Source organism: Perna viridis, chromosome 15 (assembly GCF_037379345.1).
Source record: "Perna viridis isolate PV_CMFRI_1.1 ecotype Kerala chromosome 15, ASM3737934v1, whole genome shotgun sequence".
NCBI classification, from domain to species: Eukaryota; Metazoa; Mollusca; class Bivalvia; order Mytilida; family Mytilidae; genus Perna; species Perna viridis.
The window spans coordinates 13,754,327-13,776,935 of record NC_142459.1 but is presented as its reverse complement, the minus strand read 5'-3'; the positions used below and the strand labels follow the sequence as shown (position 1 = coordinate 13,776,935).

Sequence of the window (22,609 nt, the reverse complement as noted above, 5' to 3'; positions counted from 1 at the left end):
TCAAATCTATAAAACTTTTAATTTAATATGTCTTCATATATTACTTAATTGTAGTGGAAACCTAACAAACTGCAAATATTCATTGTGGTTGTCACAAATGAATAAGAGCACCCCCTCCCCCTTTTTGTCCCATTTCCTCAAAAAACAAAATAAAAAAAATAAAAAAAATAATTGCCCCTTAATATCATTCACTAAACCTAACAACCCCTGATAAAAGCATTCTTACCTTTGGATTTCTGGAAGAAACATCTTGAGCTTTTTGTCTCCGAACTATATCCAATTTACTGAAATGTACGGAACATCTGTTCCCCTATAGTCACAAGAACAGCGGACACCTTCCTATTGGGAAAAAAATGTAATCAAATGCATTATGAATGCTCAACTGATTTTTTACCAACATTGAATTGAACTTTTGCCATTAGAAACCTTTTATAGTAAATAATCAACACAAACCTCCATTTCTAAACTGAATATGAAAAGCTAAATGATGCTGAAAACCAATCGCTATTTAATTTTTGATAGTTTTATAAGTGCTTGAAAATTTACGCCCCTTATTTCGATAAATCCTCTTTTTTTCAATAAATAGAATTTTTTTCTAACTTGATAGCAAATTAAACAAATAAATGGCATTCACATTAATATTTCACTGGACATATTTAATGCTAAATTAATATCTTTCCATCATAACTATGGTACGCCTGTTGCACTGGGCGACCCCGGTCCTGTCATGTCAAGCTATTGTGCCGGAGTGACAGGTATTTACGCAGGTTAACGAGAAAGTGACAAGTCGCTTGGGATGACCATTGTTCAAGAACAAGATGAAAAATAAACGTTTGGAGATAAAACTGTATAGAAAATTAACAAAAAAGTTTAAATGGCAAGGAAAGTTAACAGATTTTGATGAAATTTCATAAAAATAAACGTTTGGAGATTAAACTGTATAGTAAATTAACAAAAAAGTTTAAATGGCAAGTAAAGTTAACAGATTTTGATGAAATTTCATAAAAAATAAATGTTTGGAGATAAAACTGTATAGTAAATTAAAAAAAAAAGTTTAAATGGCAAGTAAAGTTAACAGATTTTGATGAAATTTCATAAATTCTCTTCCCTTCAGCATGACATAAAAAACATCAATCATTTAATACAAAATAGTAGTTTAATGCATTGGACACTACAAACTTTATTCAATGAATACAATACAGTTAAATGTCAATTACAGGGTTATGGAGAAAGGAATGTTCCATATATATTATTTTAAAAAAGACAAAGACATCAAGAACTATTGCTACTGAGTATAGTCTAGTTCTCACAAATAACTATTTACCATAACATATACATTAAAAAAAACTCCCAGAAACATTATCCTTGAAAAAATCTAAAACAGGAGGTACACAATGAGATTAGGTTAAAAATATTTGGTTTCATTAATTTCCATTTAGTGGTGAAGTGGATAAAATAAAGGAAGCATATCCCATGAATAATGGAAGTAAAAGGGCAGAAGTACAGATTCAGGAAAGGACACCACTTCCACCAAATAATCATCACCGAAGATTCAAGGTTGGACACCACTTCCACCAAATAACCATCACCAAAGATCAAGGGTGGACACAACTTCCACCAAATAACCATCACCACAGATCAAGAGTAGACACCACTTCCATCAAATAACCAACACCAAAGATTCATGGGTGGACACCACTGCCACCAAATAACCATCACTGAAGATTCAAGGATGGCCACCACTACCATCAAATAGCCATCACTAAAGATCAAGGGTGGACACTACTATCACCAAATAACCATCACTGAAATTCAATGGTTGGACACCACCACCACCAAATAGCCATCACTTAAGATTCAAGGGTGGACACCACTCCCATCAAATAGCCATCACTAAATATTCAAGGATGGACACCACTATCACCAAATAACCATCATTAAAGATCAAGGGTGGACACCACTCCCATCAAATAGCCATCACTAAATATTCAAGGGTGGACACCACTACCACCAAATAAGCATCACCAAATATTCAAGAGTAGACATAACTTCCATCAAATAACCAACACCAAAGATTCAAGGGTGGACACATCTTCCACCAAATAACTATCACTAAGTTTCAAGGATGGACACCACTACCACCAAATAAGCATCACCGAAGATTCACGGGTGGACACCACTACCTCCAAATAACCATCACTAAAGATTCAAGGTTGGACACCACTACCACCAAATAACCATCACTGAAGCTTCAATGGATGGACACCACTACCATCAAATAACCATCACTAAAGATTCAAGGATGGACACCACTACCATCAAATAACCATCACTGAAGCTTCAATGGATGGACACCACTACCATCAAATAACCATCACTGAAGCTTCAATGGATGGACACCACTACCATCAAATAACCATCACTAAAGATTCAAGGATGGACACCACTACCATCAAATAACCATCACTAAAGATTCAAGGATGGACACCACTACCATCAAATAACCATCACTGAAGCTTCAATGGATGGACATCACTACCATCAAATAACCATCACTGAAGCTTCAATGGATGGACACCACTAACACCAAATAAGCATCACTGAAGATTGAAGGACGGACACCACTATCACCAAATAACCATCACTGAAGATTTAAGGATGGACACCATTACCATCAAATAGCCATCACTAAAGATCAAGAGTGGACACCACTCCCATCAAATAGCCATCACTGAAGATTCAAGGATGGACACCATTACCACCAAATAACCATCACTAAAGATTCAAGGATGTACACCATAACCACCAAATAACCATCACTAAAAAATTGCGAAATTTGTGTACAAGTACTATAGAGGCATTGAAATGTACATACTATGGTCACCAAAACTGTTCAGGTAAAAAAACAACCAACATGTAATTAATTAGTATTCCACTGCCGACAACAGAAGACTGATTACCCCATTTATATTCTGTGCTTCAATCTGATTTATTTTGCTCCTATATCATTAATCTCCAGTCTACCACATGAGTTGAATATTTTGTTAAGACGAGACATTCAAGTATAGGATAAGGTATATTTAGGGGTACTTTTGGCCTATTTGCACTTTTATAGGAACTTTCTGTAAAGTGGTTAATTTCCGCCTGGTGCTGATATTCACGTATTCTATAATTCTGTCTTGAAACACAAAAAAAAAGTTCTGAAAAGTATTTACTTGGAGCAGAATTCAAGTGCACCTCTGAGCATCCGAAAAAACAAGAATGGGCAAAATTTTTATATACTGCTTTGGTATGTTATCTTTATATAAACAAAATGTATACTACCAGAAAACATTTTTTTTAAAGAATAAGATACAAAGCATCATATATCTAGCTAGAGTTGAAACTATGACCAAATGAATCAAAGAGACCCTCTTCATATGAATGAAGATTAAACAATGCAGTTTTCATGGAGTTTCTGCCTGTCATTTTTTGATCCATTGTTGAAGAAGCTAAAAGTGACATTGAACCATGAGATTGAGGATTCTAAGTATCAGTCCCTGTAAGAAATAGGCAGTGGGTGAAACATGGTATGAAAAAACCCATTATTTGCACCATCAGAATAAAGGCAACAGACAAGATTTTTCATATCATGCTGGACCATTGAGTTACAATTTCATTGAAATGCACTGAAAATGAACATTTCAAGGGCAGATAACTCTGTCAAAAACCTCATTTTTCTAACATTCTATTGAAAAATTTCTGAGCAAATCCAGTGATATAGAGATTAAATAGTGTTATTTTCAAATAGAGAAAATATCCTGGAGTGATATTACATTGTCAGATCAGTGAACTTTTGACATACACGTTTCTGATTTTTCCCATTTTGCCTGATTCTTACAAACACTTACACATAATACAGCAATGCTATTCATTAACCTTTAAATACCAATCTTGAATCACTTCAATATAAGAAAACACAGTCTGCTTACAAAGAATAGATGACATTTAATTTCATAACTCCCATCTGGCGAAAGCTATAAGCTATTTCTTCTTTCATGACAAAAGCCAACTTATTCTGCAATATTTCATGTATTTACCATAGCAATTAAAGTAAATGTAAAAATCAACACAGTTTACTTCAGGCCTAATTCAAGATCATAAATTGTCTTCTTAGGTAATTTTGGGTAATTCAAAGTTACAAAGTAGCAATAGTTGTTTATCTGTCTGGTCAATCTCCTTTCAGTTTGTAATTGAATCCCACAATATGGCATGCATATATAAATATTCTAACAAAAATATCAAGTAGTTGTGATGATTAGCTATTTACAGAAAAAAAAAAGACAAATGCAGATCCAGGATTTCAGGTGTAGCGGGTACATCTGTTTTATAGAATATACATGTAGTGCTGAGCCAGGCGCAGCAGACAAAGTTTTGGAAGAAAAATTTGTAAAATAAAATTGTGAATTTTAGGGGAAAAGTGGGGGGGGGGGGGGGGGTTGCACAGCATGAATCCATGCTTGAAGCAGACAGATTGACACTATGATAATTTTTTTTTTACCTTCAGCAAAGCAGGGAGTATTAAGAACAATAGTAAATCTCTACATACATAGACTTTCATTTCAGAACTATTGTGGGATTCAATTACAGAATAAAAAGAGATTGACTTCCTGTTTGACAAATATTTATATTGATATTTTAATACTGTTATATGAAGTAGGGCTGGGGGTGTTATTAAGAGATCCTTGTTAATGGGAATAATTCTGAAGTGAAAGTACTTGAATGTAAATAATTTATTTCCTTTGTTTTTTTCAAAAAAAAAGTTTAAATCTTTTTTTTTTTTTAATTTTCAAAGTAACATTTTTCACAACTTTGGTGATAATTTATACAGAATCGGACGACCTTTTGAAAAAAAAAAAAATAAAATAAAACAATAACCACCAAATAACATCCATCACAACATCCCCGGATTTATAATTTTAAACTTTTACCTACACTACAGAATGATCGAACCACAATCAATAAAAATCCATTTTAACCAACGGCTGTCACTATCATTGTGAAAGATCCCTGTGTTGTCATTAATTTCCATCCTGTATTCATCATTTGTATGTACATATGACATAAATACTAATTACATTTCCTCGGAAGTAATTCAATTTGAATACAAATTATGTTGTGTCTGGAGAAGACCTTGGAAAAAAACGACAGTGAAAATTACGGTCTTTATCAGGATTATTCGGTAAGATATTGGTTTTTAGCACTTAGACTGGTGTACAAGATTAAGGCTGTGGAGGCACATTTAAAATAACATGAATAATGCTTGTTTCCCCTACCCGGCCATACTACCTGGCTTTAGGGAGGTAGGTAGGGAAAAAGTTTTGTTTTCAAAAGGTCATCAGATTCTGTTTAAAAATTATCACCAAACAAGTGAAAATTGTTGCTTTGAAATTTTTCTAAAATCCCGTCAGAAAATGGCAAAAAAATTATTTTGATAGGGGCCATATTTATAGGTAGAAACAAAGTTACTTCCAGTTTTGGCCTGTGTGGTTGGCACATCTATATGTTTACGTTCACAAACTCACATTTACTAAAAAATGAGTATTTGTTTGTATTTAACACAGTGGTACACAGGCAAATGTGCCACACATGAGAATCATATGGTTTGCATCATATGATTATCATACAAATCGAGCACCATACGATAATCATATGTTTCGGTAAACATATGATTGTCACATGGTTACCATATGATAACCATATCTTTTTCACAAACATATGATTGTCATATGTTATTAAGCCAAAATTACCACATGAGAATATTATGATAATCATATGACTATCATATGTTAAATATAATATGATTGTCATATGATTATCATATGAATCGAGCACCATATGATTATCATATGAATCGAGCACCATATGATTATCATATGAATCGAGCACCATATGATTATCATATGTGGCACATTTGGCTGTGTAAGAAGACAATAAATAACAGAAAAAACTCAACAAACTCTAAGAAAAAAAAAGAACTCTTTGAACTTTTTTTTTTTTTTTTTTTTAAATTTGAAAATGGTCTCCTTCCTTCCCTCTCAGTAAGGCATTACAAATTTTATTTAGTACTAGAATATTGGAAGCCTTGAACCATATGTTATGAATTACTTGTATTAAAAAAATGCATCTTATAAAAACATTTAAATTATAATTTCACCACTTTTATTTGTGTGTCTGTGTGTGTGTGTGGATGAATACATTCAAAATTAGGAGCTGTCAGCTATTTTTTCCTGGAAAATTATGGAAAAAAATCAGGAACAGTACAAAATCAGGGAAGAACAGGAAAATCACGAGTTTATCATATCACATTAAGTCCTCTTTCCTGACATGACAATTTATGGGCAACTCAGGGGTTAGTCTAGAAAAGAAGAGAAGGCTTACCCTACCAGTGCATCTGGTCCACTTTCCCAGTCTACAGACCAGTTTGCTCTTTCACTTGTGTTTAATATTTGTACCTTATTTTTTGATTTCATGTTCTTTAATTTGAGTGTCTGCTTCCCCTACCTAGTAACTATCCTTGGAATACATGTAAATGTGTATTCTTTAGATTGCCTTACAAATCTTGGTTCCCTTGATTACTCTTTCAAAAATAAACTCAATAGATCAAACAAGACATTACTGAAAGATACAAGATATTCAATCTCTTACCTCCCTTAGCAAATCCAGTATAATATCTGATATGTTCTTAAAAGGATAATCAATCTACCGAAATGTCAAATTACCCTGAAAATGACAAATTACATTCATTTAATTTATTGACTAATTTATCATATATATATATATATACATGTGTGTATCACAAAAAAAAAAAACAACAAACAAACAAACCAGCCAATTCCATTCAGTGAAATCTAGAGATTTACTAAAGAAAATTGTGAAAAAATACGCATTATGTATATTTAGTTTAGTTAACACTATAAAAGCTTGAAAATCAATTTGTGTGATCATGAATTCTATGGATTCAGGGAACAAGATTAACAGTTCCCCAGTCGCCAAAGTGAGTAAAAACTGTTCGTGGGCGACAATAAATCATTAAAATTCTCACCCAGGTGACCAATGAAATTATTTTGGGAAGCCATGAAATCTTCCGATTTGTTATTCATTTCACCTAAATTACCATATCCAAAAATAGAATTTCTAAAATTGTTTGGTACTTCAACAAATGAGAGCTGAGATTTTACAAATCTATTAGTAGAACAGCCAATCAATTAACCTTAAGTGTACTGATCAGTAGATGGAACAGCCATGGAAAAAGCTGTTCTAGTTATTGGTTTAGGGTGGATCTTGAATCCAGCAACTATATTCAATAAAATATTGCTAGGTCAAATAAACTTGGTTTTTAAGAATTTTTTATTTATTAGTTCAAATTCAGAGAAATATTCACATTGCTTCATTTTCAAAGTTGTAGCGTATGTTTACTTCCTGTGTAAAATGGGGAACTTTACAAAAGGGGTTGAGCACCCCTAAAAAAAACCAAAAAAACGCAAATCCAAAACTACTGAAGACAGTTCATCATCAACTGGTCTCCTAAATTTAATGTTGGGCTCCAAAGATTCCCAGAATTAGGAGCCTATACGGCTCCTGGGTAAAAAAAGTTAGGTTTATTCCCTGGGATTTCTGTGTTTTTTTTCAATGTTTGAGATGCTATTCATGTAAAAATCAGACAAATGTTACAATATTACTGGCCCAATTCTTATATTTCATGTATTTTTACGATATGGTCTGTAAAATTCTGACATTCGTGTAATTCTAACACAGGAACTATGGAGAAATTAACAATCGTTTGAGTATTTTAATCTGAAATCATACTTCATACCGTCACTGAAAACACAAAAATAAATTCCATGAAATATTTACTATGAAGTTAAGCCTGTCAAGTACTTCGTGCATCATTTAGGTTCTGCCAAAATTGGAATCAGCAATTTTTCTTTTTTCTGCACTATTACAAATCTGATAACTAAACCTGTAATATTTCGTTTGATTTATTTACACTCATTATAAGAACAGTCGAACGTATTGGTGGCTGTATTTTTCAAATCAAGAGACTATTCAAATATATTCTTATTAAAATTATATTGGTTGTTTTGAAAACTTGTGTTCAGAGATTTCCTGCTATCTTTCGCTTCTGGCCAAACTTTTTATTTGTTCTTAAAGGCAATCTAATTAAAACTAGTACTATATGCATGATGGCTCAATCTTGCTTTCAATCACAATAGAAGGAAAACCTGCAAAGTTTTCAGTAAACAGAAAGTTCTTGACAAATTTTCCAAAAATGAATCCCACCATATGGCAATTTTACCTATAGCAATAATGTGATAAAATTTTAAGCCACTGTGATGAGCAGCTACTAAGAAAAGTGTGGAGAAAAAATTAAATTGAAAAATATTGATATAAAGTAAAAAGTAAACAAGTCCTTGGTAAACAAGAAGTTTGTGTTGAATTTTTCTGAAAATTTATTCGCTATACAGCATACCTAACAAGAAGAAGGTGTTAAAATTTCAAGTCACAGTGATAACTAGATATAATGGAGATGGCAGCCATCTCTTAGGGCCCCGCTGGTTGAAAATATATTTTTAAATATCCACTGCTTAACAGGAAATATTGAGAACTTGGTAAAAAATTGGTCGATCGAAACAAAACGTAAACATGACTTGTAACTCATTATAATTGACTTGCTTACCAAATATAAGTCCAATATCTGCATGTGTATGGGAAAAAAGTACGAAAAAATGCGATTTTAGTGAAATTTTGTAATTCCAAGGGCCGTAACTTGGTCAAAAATCAGTGGAGTGGAACGAAATTTGGTAAAATATTGGTTGATTGAAACGAAATGTAAACATGACTTGTAACTCATCATAATTCAAACACGATTGACTTGCTTACCAAATAGAAGTCCAATATCTGCATGCGTATGGAAAACAAAGTGTGAAAAACTGGAATTTTAGTGAAATTTAGGAATTCCAAGGGCCGTAACTTGGTCAAAAATCAGTGGAGTAGAACAAAACATACACTTGAGTTGTAACTAATCATACTTGATACATATACACAATATTGGTCCATTATCTGCAAGCGTATGGGAACAATATGCGGAAAACTGCGATTTTAGTGAAATTTTGGAATTCCAAGGGCCGTAACTTGGTCAAAAACCAGTGGTGCGGAACGAAACTCAAACTTGATTTGTAACTAATCATAACTGACTCGCATACAAAATATCACCCCAATATCTGCAAGCGTATGGAAAAAAAGTGCGGAAAATGCGATTTTAGTGAAATTTCAAAGTCCAAGGGCCATTACCTGATAAAATATTGGTGGAGCAGAACGAAACTTAAACTTGATTTGTAACTATTCATACTTGACCCACATACAAAATATCAGCCCAATATCTGCAAGCATATTGAAAAAAAGTGCGGAAAACTGATTTTGTTATGGACGGACGCACGGACGGACAGACTGATTACTATAGGGCGGCCGCCACTTAGGCCCTAATTAGTAGTTGAGAAAAGAGGGACAAAAAAAAGTGTTATGGAAACATGGACTAGGGTGAAACAGCATACATGCATCCTACCCGTCATAGCTAGGATATAATAAAATCTTTCAACTGTTCCATCCGGTCACTGTATCTGAATGGAACAAAGGTCTTATTTAAATTATATTGATCTTAAAAAATACAGGTGGCATATTCGTACATGCATACATTGAAGTAGTTTTACTTTTCAAGTATTTTATATATAAGTTTTAATGTTTTTATTGAATTACAACTGTTTCCCTCATCCTGCCAAATATGTTCTAACTTAAATTAAAATGAACTTTGTTTCCCTTACCCTTGCCCACCCACTAAAATTGGCCCTTCCTAAATAATTTTACTTCCATCCTCTGACCAGATTTAAAAAAAAAATTCAAAGGAACATTTTTCACTTTTTTGATCAAGTTTGTTTAGAGTATCACAGCAGGGATTGAATTTTAGAATTTTTTCCACTAGCTTAATTTAGCAAGTACTGAAAATTTACATTTGCTAAATTTATGTTTTTGGAATTATTTCTAGACTTTACCTATATGACATATAAAACTCCACTAGCAAATTTTATCAAGTGGAAATGATTTCTACTAGCAAAATTGAATTTTAACTTGCATTTAGCAAGTATTTCCCCTTAAATTCGATGACTGCTTAAGGGAAAAATATTATCTCTATTTCCTTACATAAAGCAAGGAATTGGTGTCAGGTTAGGGGAAACCAACATAATTGTTATTGTGATTTAAAACTTGTTAAAACTTTCGAATATTAAGTAGCACTCCAGCTAATAATCATGCAAAATGTGATTCATGGGTAAAACGCCTACATATTTTTATTTTTGATATTTTGTTTGAATTGCCATAGTAAATAGAAATTAACATTCAGTTTTTCATGTATCTTGTGTTCTTAGGAGATAAAAATAATAAGGAATGCACTGCAGATTTCAGAATTAAAGGAGTTAACTCTGTAAATGACACTCAAATACAATAGAATCTATTGGATTTTCAATGTTGATATCACATTTTTCAGATAATGGATGATTCTTACAAAGACTGCTACTTAATTTGTAATGGCATTGAAACACCTAGCACTTTTTATGACAACTAATTAAAGTTAAGTTGTTCATATCATTAATAAACCAAGCTGGCAAAACTGATGACGATTTTGGATAGTGAAAAGTTATTTATTCTACAACATTCTCAAAGGATGGACCAACACTCAAGTACACAAATTAAAGGTTATTTATTCTACAACATTTTCAAAGGATGGACCAACACTCAAGTACACAAATTAAAGGCTATTGCCACCTTTATTAGAAAAAAAAATTGAAACTCAAAATGTGTGCAAGCTCAGTTCAAGTGTACTAGTTCCTTAACCAATCCATGCAATGATCTTGGACCAATGATTGAATGATCACTGACAGACTGATGACTGATCTGATTGATTGGACGGATCTTGGACCAACGATTGAATGATCACTGACAGACTGATGACTGATCTGATTGATTAGACGGATCTTGGACCAACGATTGAATGATCACTGACAGACTGATGACTGATCTGATTGATTGGACGGATCTTGGACCAACGATTGAATGATCACCGACAGACTGATGACTGATCTGATTGATTGGACAGATCTTGGACCAACGATTGAATGATCACCGACAGACTGATGACTGATCTGATTGATTGGACGGATCTTGGACCAATGATTGAATGATCACTGACAGACTGATGACTGATCTGATTGATTGGACGGATCTTGGACCAATGATTGAATGATCACAGACAGACCGATGTGATTGTGATTTTGTTGTGTCAAGGATCGTAAGTTACAGGTTACCATATTAAAAGCTTTCTGTTCTATTAAAAATTTAGAAAAAATTTAGAAATGCACAATTCAAAAAGAAAAACCATACAAATTATAGGAAATGTGCATATATATATATATATATATATATATATATATATATACATACTGTGAAAGTACTGTTGTCTGTGGGGTACTAATTTTCGTGGTTTTAGTGGGTAGACCAAACCACGAAATTTGGTTACTAATAAATAAGAGATTCCCGTCGATGTTTATACTGTAAAATTCAAAACCACGAATTTGAGGCCCCACAAAGTTGTGTTTCTTTCCTGATTCGCGAAAATTGGTATCTACGTATTAAAGTACCTTCACAATAGGTAAACATCTCTTCAGACCAACTGCTTGTTCTTAACTTAATGACTTCTGATCTAGCATTCTTAATTACAAAACAGATCCAAACCTTAAAACAAATGAAATGGTCAATCCTTAAACAAGTGGTGTAGCTTTCTACATAATGTTGCAGTGAGTGACAATTTATTTTTACTTAGTGCTCGTCATGACCTTGGTGGTCGTAATTTTTAAATAAAACTCAAAACTTCCAAATCCTTAACTTGGAGAACTTACTCTGTAAATTAACGACTTAAACCAGCGCTTGAAACATCGGCACATTCAGGGAAGGCGGCCATCCCAGATAGTGGTTCAATGGATTGAAACCTTTACTTCTATCAAATCATTAGTCTCTGAGTGTTGTTTCATGCACATGTAACAATACTTTAATATGTATTATCAATAACAAGTGCTGCTGACTGGCCTCTTATGACTGGGTCCGCCATTGTCATTAAAGATCTTTTTTGAACCATAACTTACTGATTGATAAAACTGTCAGAGCAAAAAAAAAAATAGTATCAGTCATTTCACCATAAACGGACATATTTGTTTTTCTTTGCCTTTTTGAAAATTTCTGTATAATAAATGAGCTTCACCACTGTCACCTTTGAACTTTGAGGTACAGATATTTTTTTAAGGGTACAACTGATTGATTTGTTAATACAATTTTTCACTTTTGTATTTGATGTAAACAAATCTTACTCTCAAATATTGACACTAATGGAATGTAAAACAAGAAATTCAAACATTAACCTCCAGTTTCAATTACCATTAATTGTTTCCCAAACGGAATATTTGAAATGCTTATTATATAGATAGCAGTGTTTTATTAAATGTTCCGAATGTAATAAATTTCGATAATTCACACTGTGAAATAAATTTGGTATTTTCACTCTCACGCTTTCTCCCGCCAAAAATGTCACAAATTTGATATGAATCCGTCAATGACAGAATAATCAATTGGTTATCATGAATAACCAAAATATTATCACTCGTGCCAAGAACACTTGAGGATTTAACTCGTGCGTAGAACAAGTTCTGCATACTCGTTAAATCTAGGCGTTCTTCCGCACTAATATTGTTCATGAACATTTTGACTTTTGAAACTGTACATACATGATTTTTGTTGCAAGTGAAAAACATACTGTACTTGAATGGACATGCTGGTAATAAGTGTCAGCTCTTTACTAAGGTATTTAAAAAATAAACCTGTTTATGCAACTTAATGACAAAATGTGCAACTGTATTTAATGACATCGTTATTTTTAAGCCTCCTGATATTTCATTAAAAAACAAGTACTATCTTTAAAGAATAGATAGCCAACAAAGTAAAATTATGTTCTTTCTACTTATAATTTTCAGCATTTCATTCTGGAAATAACACATGGCACGCAATTTCGATACAGCTTTATCAAACTCCACTATGTTAACAGTATTTGGCATTTCGGGAAACAGAATTGCGATCAGGTGACTTGCGTTTCCTTGAAAGAGCATCTTTCAGATCAAAGGGTAAAAAGTGAAAATTCATTGACTGAATTGAAAAAATCACAATTTCCCGATAATAAATGTTTCCATGTCAAAGCTGAAGATTAAGCAGCATTTCAGAAATTTCATCAGCCTTAATTGAATTTTGGGATTAAAATCAAAATAGCTTACTTTAATTCTTGCTTAAACCAATTTATTTCAAACCTGTGATTAAGGCCATTGTAACATATGGTAAACATTGATAAGGGAGAGAATGTCATGAAAAATTGTCGCAGTGAAATTGGATTTAAGTTCAAATAAGAGTTGTTGCTTAACGTAAAACGGGCTGCAAAAACAAAACCTTGTCCATTTTGAGAAAGTTTTGAGAAAGAGATCGCCTATTTCAGAATTTTGGAGCGCTAACACCTATATGAAACTGATCCCTTGAGTCTTACATTTGGTGATTCACAACCAATAGAGTTTTGGCCAAAAAAAAGTCCTAGATTCTCATCCCCTCCCAACCCAATTTTGTCCACCCTCCCTGAAAAACTATATTTTGATTTGTTCCCCAATTTAAGTCAATTTCTTTCAAATTGACAGCATTTTTCACTGAAATTGATAAAAAATAATAAAAAATAATAATAAAAAAAAATTGCCCCCCGCCCCCATGCCTAATTTTGAACAAATGTTGTAAGAAAATCTACAAATTCTTTTCATGAAGGCCTTAACTACAGTCAACATTCCTGGGAACAAAGTTACAATCCATAAAGAAATACAATGTACAACTTCGGAAAAACCTCATATATTTTTTTTTTTAAATTCAAGTTATTTAGAAATTTAAAAGTGTAAACACTTGATGCACTTGACATGCTCTAAAGCTATGTCAGAACCAAGTAACAAAGCGTGACCAAATTGTCCAAGCACACTTTAAGTATGCTTCAAGTATTCACAAGTACATCTTAATCCATACAAAGTACATAGTCTCATACTGACATTACTTTGTACTGAGACCTGGACTGGATGATTTTGTCACAAGAGGCTGACAAATTGACAGCAAACCAAATTCCCCCATTGGAGGGGCTTGGTTGAAATTACTACATTGTATATTATCTGTGAAAAATATTAAAGAAATGATTCAACATTAAAAAAAAAAAAAGGGCTTATTCCTAAAAATCTCCTACGAGAGACAGTGTCAATATCAGAGAATTTCCAACACAAACAGTTCAAAAGGCTAACAGGTATGCTCAATCACCTCCTCCCCTTCCCCCTTTTTACACCAGCAAATTTTCATCACATGAATTTAATGTAAAATTCACATTAAGATAGTTTGCGTGATTTTTTTGTGAAACTTTAACATGAATTTCATGTGAAACATGAACTAATATATGTTAAATTCTGTTAATTTTGTATCAATTCCACATGAATTTTGCATGAAGCTCAAATTTTGTGAATTTCACATGAAGAAAATTTGTCAGTGTATATGGCATAAAACACATTCAGTGAACATATCTCTAGGTAGGGAGGGAAATCTTATTTTAATTTTATTGTCTTTATTTTCAATAAGAAATTCATATTAATAAAAAACAAGGTATTATTTGAATTTGGAATTATTTTGGATTTAAGAAAATAAGTGAACAAAATTATGTATAAACTTACCTCTACTAAGGGTGGTTAGTAAGTTTCCTTGACTTTTGTTATCCTACAAACCCTACCCCTTAGACATGCCAACATGACTAACCCCCTTTCCTTGACTTTTGTTATCCTACAAACCCTACCCCTTAGACATGCCAACATGACTAACCCTCTAAGTAAGGGTTAAATTTACAATTTTTTTTTTTGTGGGGGGGGGGGGTCATTTTTTTAATTAAAAAATAATTCCAAATTCAAACAATACCTTGTTTAAAGTACAATTTTTTGACAATGTCATATAAAACTCTATTCCTAAACCCCCCTCCCCCTGCCCTTGTATATTCCTAAATCCCCCTCCCCCTGCCCTTGTATGACTCCTTAATTCATTAAGGTTACTTTAACAAAGGCTTATACAACAAGATGAATTCTACAAATTTCAGAGGGCTTGCAAATATACTTCTTCAATTTTCAGGAACTAAATTAAAAATATAACAATAATTTTGTATGTTTGCCCACATGTACAGCATTAACTTCGCGAGTTCTGCTTATTTCAAGCCCCATACTTAATAACTTGTTTTATTTTTCTTTATTGCAAAGAGAAATTAATAAAGTAACATAATGTAAGCAACAATTTTAAGGAATAAATTCTCCAATAATGAAGGTAAATTTGTATTAAAACCTACGCAAGTCCATAAATAGTTATTTGTGGGGGACTTCTATCAATAAAAAGTTTATAAACAGAATTTCAATTTAGTTATTAACCTTGTAGGGGAATTATTATACATGGTTTAATTTGATCAGATATAGAAATTTTTTAGATTGTCATCTATAGTATATCAACAGACTGATTTCTTAATTTATAACTAGAAAAACTAGGAGCCAAGCTCACAAAAGAAGAGTCCAAAAAATAATTATGATTTTGCTGTATGAACATACATGTTTCCCAACTTTGTTTCAATATAGTACTGAACGACCTTGCAATGTTTTGAAAATTGATTGATCAGTTCTAAATTGCCAGACACTACCCACCTCTCCCTACTTCCAGTAGCAATCAAAATTTCTCAACCCCCATTATCCTTGTGTCCCATCCCATTTTTCATTTCATCATCATTTCAGGTTCATTTTATCATCCACTTCATTTTCATCGTCTGAATATAGCTGAAATATTGCTGCTCGGGTGTTAAACCCCAACAATCAATCAATCAATTGCCTGAATATAGCTGAAATATTGCTGGTCAGGCATTAAACCCCAATAATCAATCAATCAATCACCTGAATATAGCTGAAATATTGCTGCTCGGGTGTTAAACCCCAACAATCAATCAATCGCCTGAATATAGCTAAAATATTGCTGCTTGGGCGTTAACCCCAACAAACAAACTTAGGTTATAATCAGAAAACTGTTTGGAGACGTACATATAGACACCAACTTTGCAAAGCATCACATAATACTTCACAACTTCATGTGGACTGGGGGGGGGGAGAGTGGGGGGGTTGGGGAGTGGGTGGTTTAAATCAATTTCAATATGGCACGACATGTTCGCTTTGTAAGTAGAGGAGGTCTAAATAGCATAAAACCCTACTTGCACTTGCACAATCATTGTAATGAAAGGGTCGTTTTTCATTAATTGTAGTCTTCACTAAATATATAAGCAAAAAAGTCGAGAAACTGCTCTAATCTATTAAGATCTTAGAAATATCTAATGATTTGGTCAAACTGGCAGTTGGCTGTATGACGCATATAAAATGACAGGTTTTGGCCCAGCACTGAAGGACTGTGATCACCCCAGCAAATCAACATTGAAATGTCATTCACCAAGAATGAACTGTGTTTTATAGGACCCTTATTTGTTGTTTAGACAAACCCTAGCAACTTAACAGGGCATTTCCACTATGAATGAATGACCTACATTTGTAAATCTACATAACATAATGTGACGTCATGACATGATTTCACTGGATTTTTTATTTGTAAATGCGGCTAAAATTTTCGATTTCTAAGTATAAATATTACTTTTTATTACCATTATATACATGTGTTTAAAATATTACTGTTGCAACAGTTGAAATAATAGTACTTTATTGTAAAAAATATAATACGGTGAGATGTGGAAGCGCCAAATATTTTGTTTTCTTAAGGAGTGCATTACTGCAATTACTTACTTGTACTTTTTTGTCCAATTACTTACTGGTACTTTTTTGTCCAATTACTTACTGGTACTTTTTTGTCATATTAGAAAAGAAATAATTTAAGTAAACACCTCTGAATTACCAAGAGGGCATTAAATTCCCTGAGGGGTGGTTATTCTGATTTACGAAGAGGGCATTAAATTCCCTGAGGGGTGGTTATTCTGAATTTTGAAGAAAGCATTAAATTCCCTGAAGGGTGGTTACTCTGAATTACAAAGAGAGCATTAAATTCTCTGAGGGGGGGTTATTTAAGAATTTTGGGACATACTAAATGTTAGTGAGTTATAAGTAAATGAAAAATTCTAGGTTTATATTGTTCTTTAAGAATTAAATATACTTAGAACAAGTTTGAATTTGGAATTATTTTTGAATGAAGAAAATGACCCCAAAAAAGATTTGTAAATTTAACCCTTACTAAGGGGGTTAGTCATGCCAGTATGTCTAAGGGAAGGTAGAGTTAGTAGGATAACTAAAGTCAATGAAACTTACTAACCCCTCTTAGTCATGACAGCATGACTAACCCCTTCAGTAGGGATAAGTTTATAAATAATTTTTTTCACTTATTTTCTTAAATCCAAAATAATTCCAAATTTAAATAATACCTTGTTTATGTATTTTTATGTTATATTTAATGGTCTGAGGTACATTCTAAACTATGGTCTGAACTGGTTTATAGAATGGAAATTAATTTAGTATTTTTAGTCATATGGTTCGTATTATTCAACAACAAATTTGTTATACGTTATACTGAAGACTCGAAATGCATAGATACCAACCCCTTTTTGATACAATCAGTAAAAAAACATGAGTTGCCCATAATTTGTCAGTAATCATCAGTAAAACTGAAATTGACATCTCAAATTTCTCATGGATGAAAACATCTTTTGTTCAATACTCTACTTGAAACAAAAACTTTCGCAAACACTTGAAACAGATCTGTATAAAAATCTGTATCCTTAATTATGTCATTTTGATCAATAAATCCTTTGATTTCTAGTTAATAATTCATTGACAATTGCATGCTACAGACTGACAGACATAAAGAAGCCATAACATCCAGCTTCCAAACAAATTAACACTTTTAATTGCTTACATTAAATAAAAGTTGCATTGAACTATCCTTAAATTTAATATCAGTGGCAGATCTAAAGGGTTCCTTGGTCTGACCCCCCCCCTTTTCCCCCTTTTGTTGGAATGTCTTATTTCATTCAAAATTAAGGTAAAAACAAACAAATAATAGCCTGGAAACTCCTCTTTGTCAAAATTTCTTGATCCACCCTAGAAATTATCATTTAAAGATATCATACTAACAGACTGACTGACAAAAAAAAAGCTATAATATTCAGCTCTCAAATTATCACTTTTAATTGCTAACCAACTTTGTAATCAATATTAATATTTAAAGCTACTTACATCAGCTACCTTTTATCTTTTAAATAGCATAAGTTGTCAAGAATTTGAAATATCTGAAAATTTTATGTGACAATTGTTTAACACCTTCTGGAGTTGGAGTTTGACATAAAACGGTGAGAAGTTGTTTCCTGTTTGATGAATTTATTAAAGAGCCCAACTGTTATGAGAGGAATAGAAAACTGTTCATAGTTTAAATAACAAGCAATTTCATAGCAGATACAGCTATTACAGGCTTTGTGAATTTACTCAACCAGAAAAGTTTTACTGGTAACAACTATGGTACATTCTAAAATATGGTCTGAACTGGTTTATGGAATGGAATTGAATTTATTACTAGCTTTATACCACAGCAATTCCGAATTTTTAGTCATATAGTTTCATCAAGAGTAATCAAGGGAACCAAGGTTATAGCGGTAATCAAAAGAATGTAATCCAGGGACAAAGACCAGACATGGAAAACAGACATACACAACAATAACACAAAGTAACTAAAATCATACATACAAAGTAACAAAAGTAATTGAGCAACTCAAGACTCCACTAAAAACTGGGAGCATGGACCAGGTGCACCAGTAGGGTAAGCGTCCTCTGCTTTTCTAGAAACACCCATCGAGTCCCTCATAAAAAGTCATTAATATCACTTGGAATTCATAATATTCAACAGTTGAACACCAAAATATTTGGTTATACTGCACACTCAAAATGCATAGATGCCAACCTCTTTTTGATACGATCAGTAAAAAAAACATGAATTATAATTATGAATCATAATTTGGTACTTGTGTCAGTAATTATCAGTAAAACTGAAATTGACATCTAAAATTTGTCTGCATGAAAATGTGTTTAGTTCAATGCTCTGAAACAATAAGATTCATATTAACCAAACAGATAACATTCATGAAACCTGAACGCACGCCACGATCCAAATCCTCATTGGGATTATTTCAGTGGTATCTAAGAAGTGTCCAAAAAGATCAAAACACGCTTTCTAAACCAGGAACAGCTCAGAGAGTAAACAGTTGGAAATTCTAAAATATTAGTCTGTTGACTGTGAGACCATATATTCTACTCATATTTCATAAAAATTACAGACAAATCATAAAAGTTGGCATCTATGAAAATGGACCAAACAGGAGAAAAATATCCAAAATCAATATATTATGTTTAACAAGTGTGCGAAACTTGTTCCGCACACAAGTTAAATCTTACTGTGTCCTTGGCACGAGTGATCATATTTTGGTTATTAACGATAACCAATTGATTATGCTACTTACTATATAGAGTTCCTCAATTATTCGACGCTATTTTCAAAATTTTGTGAACGGCGGATTGATTTCAAAGTTGTGACGTTTTGGCAGAGAGTGAAATTACCAAATTTATTTAACAGTGTGAATTATCGAAATTTATTTCACTGGGAACATTCAATAAAACACTGCCATCTATTTAATAAACTGGAACACTGGTGATGTCTACGTCAAGAAATATTTTTTTTTTGCGTAATTAAAATTAAATATTCATGGGTTAGTTATTGTAATACAAACTTTGTAATCAGAGGGCAAAGGTACATCATGACTATTTCAAGTAACTGACTTAGCCAATCAAGAATGCCTTTGTTATTGCTTAGCCAATACAGAACATCTTTTCTTTATAAAATGTTCTTCTCTATCCAAATCAGGACACATGTTCACAGGAAATATAAGCTACTAGAAATTATCCATTTTACCACTCCATTCCATTGTAAGCCAGTCAAAGTTTCACAATACACCAAAGTGTTCTCATTGACCTTTTCAAAACAGCATACAAGAATAAGTCAACAGAGAGAAGAGGGCAATGCAGTATAAAATTAACTTATAATTGAAAGATATGAAGGCACTTTGTCACTGAACAGCAAGTTTTGAGAAATTAATACAGCATGGCTAGTGTATTTACTCTTCAGGGTCATAGAAAATGAGTTTAACAGATAATTTTTATTGGAGAACATGCTAAGTAAATGCCCCAGAGTAAAATATTTGTGATAAAACATTGATATGAGTATAGATACAGTGAAATCTGCCTAACTTGAACCATTTTTTGACTAATAGTTTTGCTTGGTAAAGAATAGTGTTTGGCTAACACAGGTTCAAAAAGGATTGGATTAAGGAGGTAGACCAAGGGTAAGGGACATAACTCGTGAAATCAGTGATATGTTTGTATCATATTCAATTTCACCAAAGCTTATCAAGCTTTCCTTTGAAACGGAATAAAATCAGTTGTACCTTACTTTGATGCTTACAAGAGACTATGTAAATTGCTGAATACAAACATTCCAATGATTTTTAAGAGTTGTGTCCCTTACCCTAGGTCTACCTACTGAAATGAATGGGCTGAATCAGTTGACTGGTTTACAGAGTTTTCTGGTTTTTCCTGAGTTATATTTCATACAGGTCTTACTGTATTTGTTTTGTTGCTGAAATATGTGTTCTATTTGATGAATGGGTAAAAGATAATGTCAGATTTGCACGTATGTAATTGATTCGAATATTTAGTTACAGTTTTTATATTTTTTATACCTATATATATATTTTTTTAGGGGGTGATATGTGATAGGCTGTCCCATTTAAGGGATCTAAATATGTGATTTAATAAGAAATATTGTATCAAAAGGGGAAAATTGAAAGAGCAAAGATATTGTCTAGCATATTTAGGCCACCCACAAAATAAGAATGTTTTGAGCATCTAGAGTAGATTGATAAAGGAAATTTTTTATGCTAAATTTCTTTACCTGAGTGTCCCTAAGGGGGCAATCACTTTGTTTTATCAGTGTATACAAAATTCTAAATTATCAAAGACAATATTATACAGTGTACCCTGAATAATCTGACATCCTTTCTTACATAAACCCTGAAAAATCTGACTTCTTGTCTGAACCACACCCTGAATAATCTGATGTCCTGTCCAAACAAAACCCTGAATAATCTGACATCTGGTCTGAACCAAACTGAATAATCTGACATCCTTCCTGAACCAAACCCTGAATAATCTGACAATCACTCCTAGCCAAACCCTGAATAATCTGATATCCTGTCTGAACCAAACCCTGAATAATCTGACATCCTTTCTAAATCAAACCCTGAATAATCTGACAACCTCTCATAACCAAGCCCTGAATAATCTGACATCCTATCTGAACCAAATCCTGAATAATCTGACATCCTTTCTAAATCAAACCCTGAATAATCTGACATACTGTCCAAACCCTGAATAATCTGACATCCTGTCCGAACCAAATCATGAATAATCTGACGTCATGTTTGAACCAAACCCTGAATAGTCTGACAATCTCTCCTAACCAAACCCTGAATAATCTGACAACCTCTCCTAACCAAACCCTGAATAATCTGACATCCTTTCTATGACGGGTGGTTGACCCAAGGAAAATATTTTCATTACATTTTTCTCCACATCTATAAATCATGGCCACTAGATATTTGGTACACAATTTCAGTAGGTGGTCCCATATTGTGGGAAGCGATTCAAGGTCTGTCACACTTCTACCTCCTCTTCATGGCAACTCTGCCACTTCTGTCTTTGACCAACTTTTATTAGAATACAAATGGCTTTGTCCCCTCAAAACTGATCCTTATTAATGTAAAAAAAACATACTTATCTAAAATTCATGCTGTGCATCTTATCTAATGGTATCAGAGGATCTGTTGATTAAACATCAAAATCAGATGGAATCTATCTTAATCAGAAATGCTTCCAGGGGTTTTTTGAAAGTTTTAATTATTCATAACATCAATGAACCAGGAAATGTCTATACAGTAAACAACATTCCAGTGCAATAGATTCAAATTGGCTGATTTTAATTTGAAGACTGATACTTAATTAGGAAAATTTACAACACTGTTGAAAGCAAAATGCCCCAAGTACAAACAGACAAACAAAATTAAATACAGAAAGTTCACCCCATGACCCTAGGTACTTCTGTCTCATATTTTTTTTAAATTAAAACAGCCTGTACATTGGTCGATCCAGGGGAAATTTTGACTAGCTTAGTGCAAAATGTGGGGCAAAAATGAGTAAATAACAGTCTTGAACATTCCACACCCCCTTTTCATTACAGAATCTCTTCATCCGCCCCAGCTATAACTTGCATGGTTCATATACCAGTACATTGTAAA

At 33.0% G+C, this 22,609-nt stretch overlaps 2 protein-coding genes across 5 annotated transcripts in view; one reads left to right on the top strand and one right to left on the bottom strand.

The window, feature by feature from the left end:
• The window catches only part of LOC148597031 (hydroxysteroid 11-beta-dehydrogenase 1-like protein), a 71,528-nt gene that overhangs the window by 38,077 nt on the left and 10,842 nt on the right, over nt 1-22,609 (bottom strand). For 2 of the 4 annotated variants that reach the window (XM_088562951.1, XM_088562944.1), the window contains exons 3-4: nt 6,688-6,762; nt 227-339 (exon numbers count right to left, since the gene is read on the bottom strand). Coding sequence is in view for 3 of the 4 variants with exons in the window: in XM_088562944.1 (XP_088419070.1) it covers nt 227-249 (23 nt within the window). In the remaining variant the exon portion in view is untranslated. Of the gene's footprint in view, nt 1-226; nt 340-6,687; nt 6,763-18,446; nt 18,515-22,609 lie in introns of those variants that run through there. The other 2 variants (XM_088562945.1, XM_088562946.1) reach the window with 2 other exon arrangements.
• LOC148597030 (uncharacterized) overlaps nt 5,138-22,609 on the top strand; it is a 32,365-nt gene continuing 14,893 nt past the window's right edge. The window contains exon 1 of the mRNA XM_088562955.1: nt 5,138-5,221. Coding sequence (XP_088419081.1) covers nt 5,153-5,221 — 69 coding nt within the window. The 5' untranslated portion in view covers nt 5,138-5,152. The remainder of the gene's footprint in view (nt 5,222-22,609) is intronic.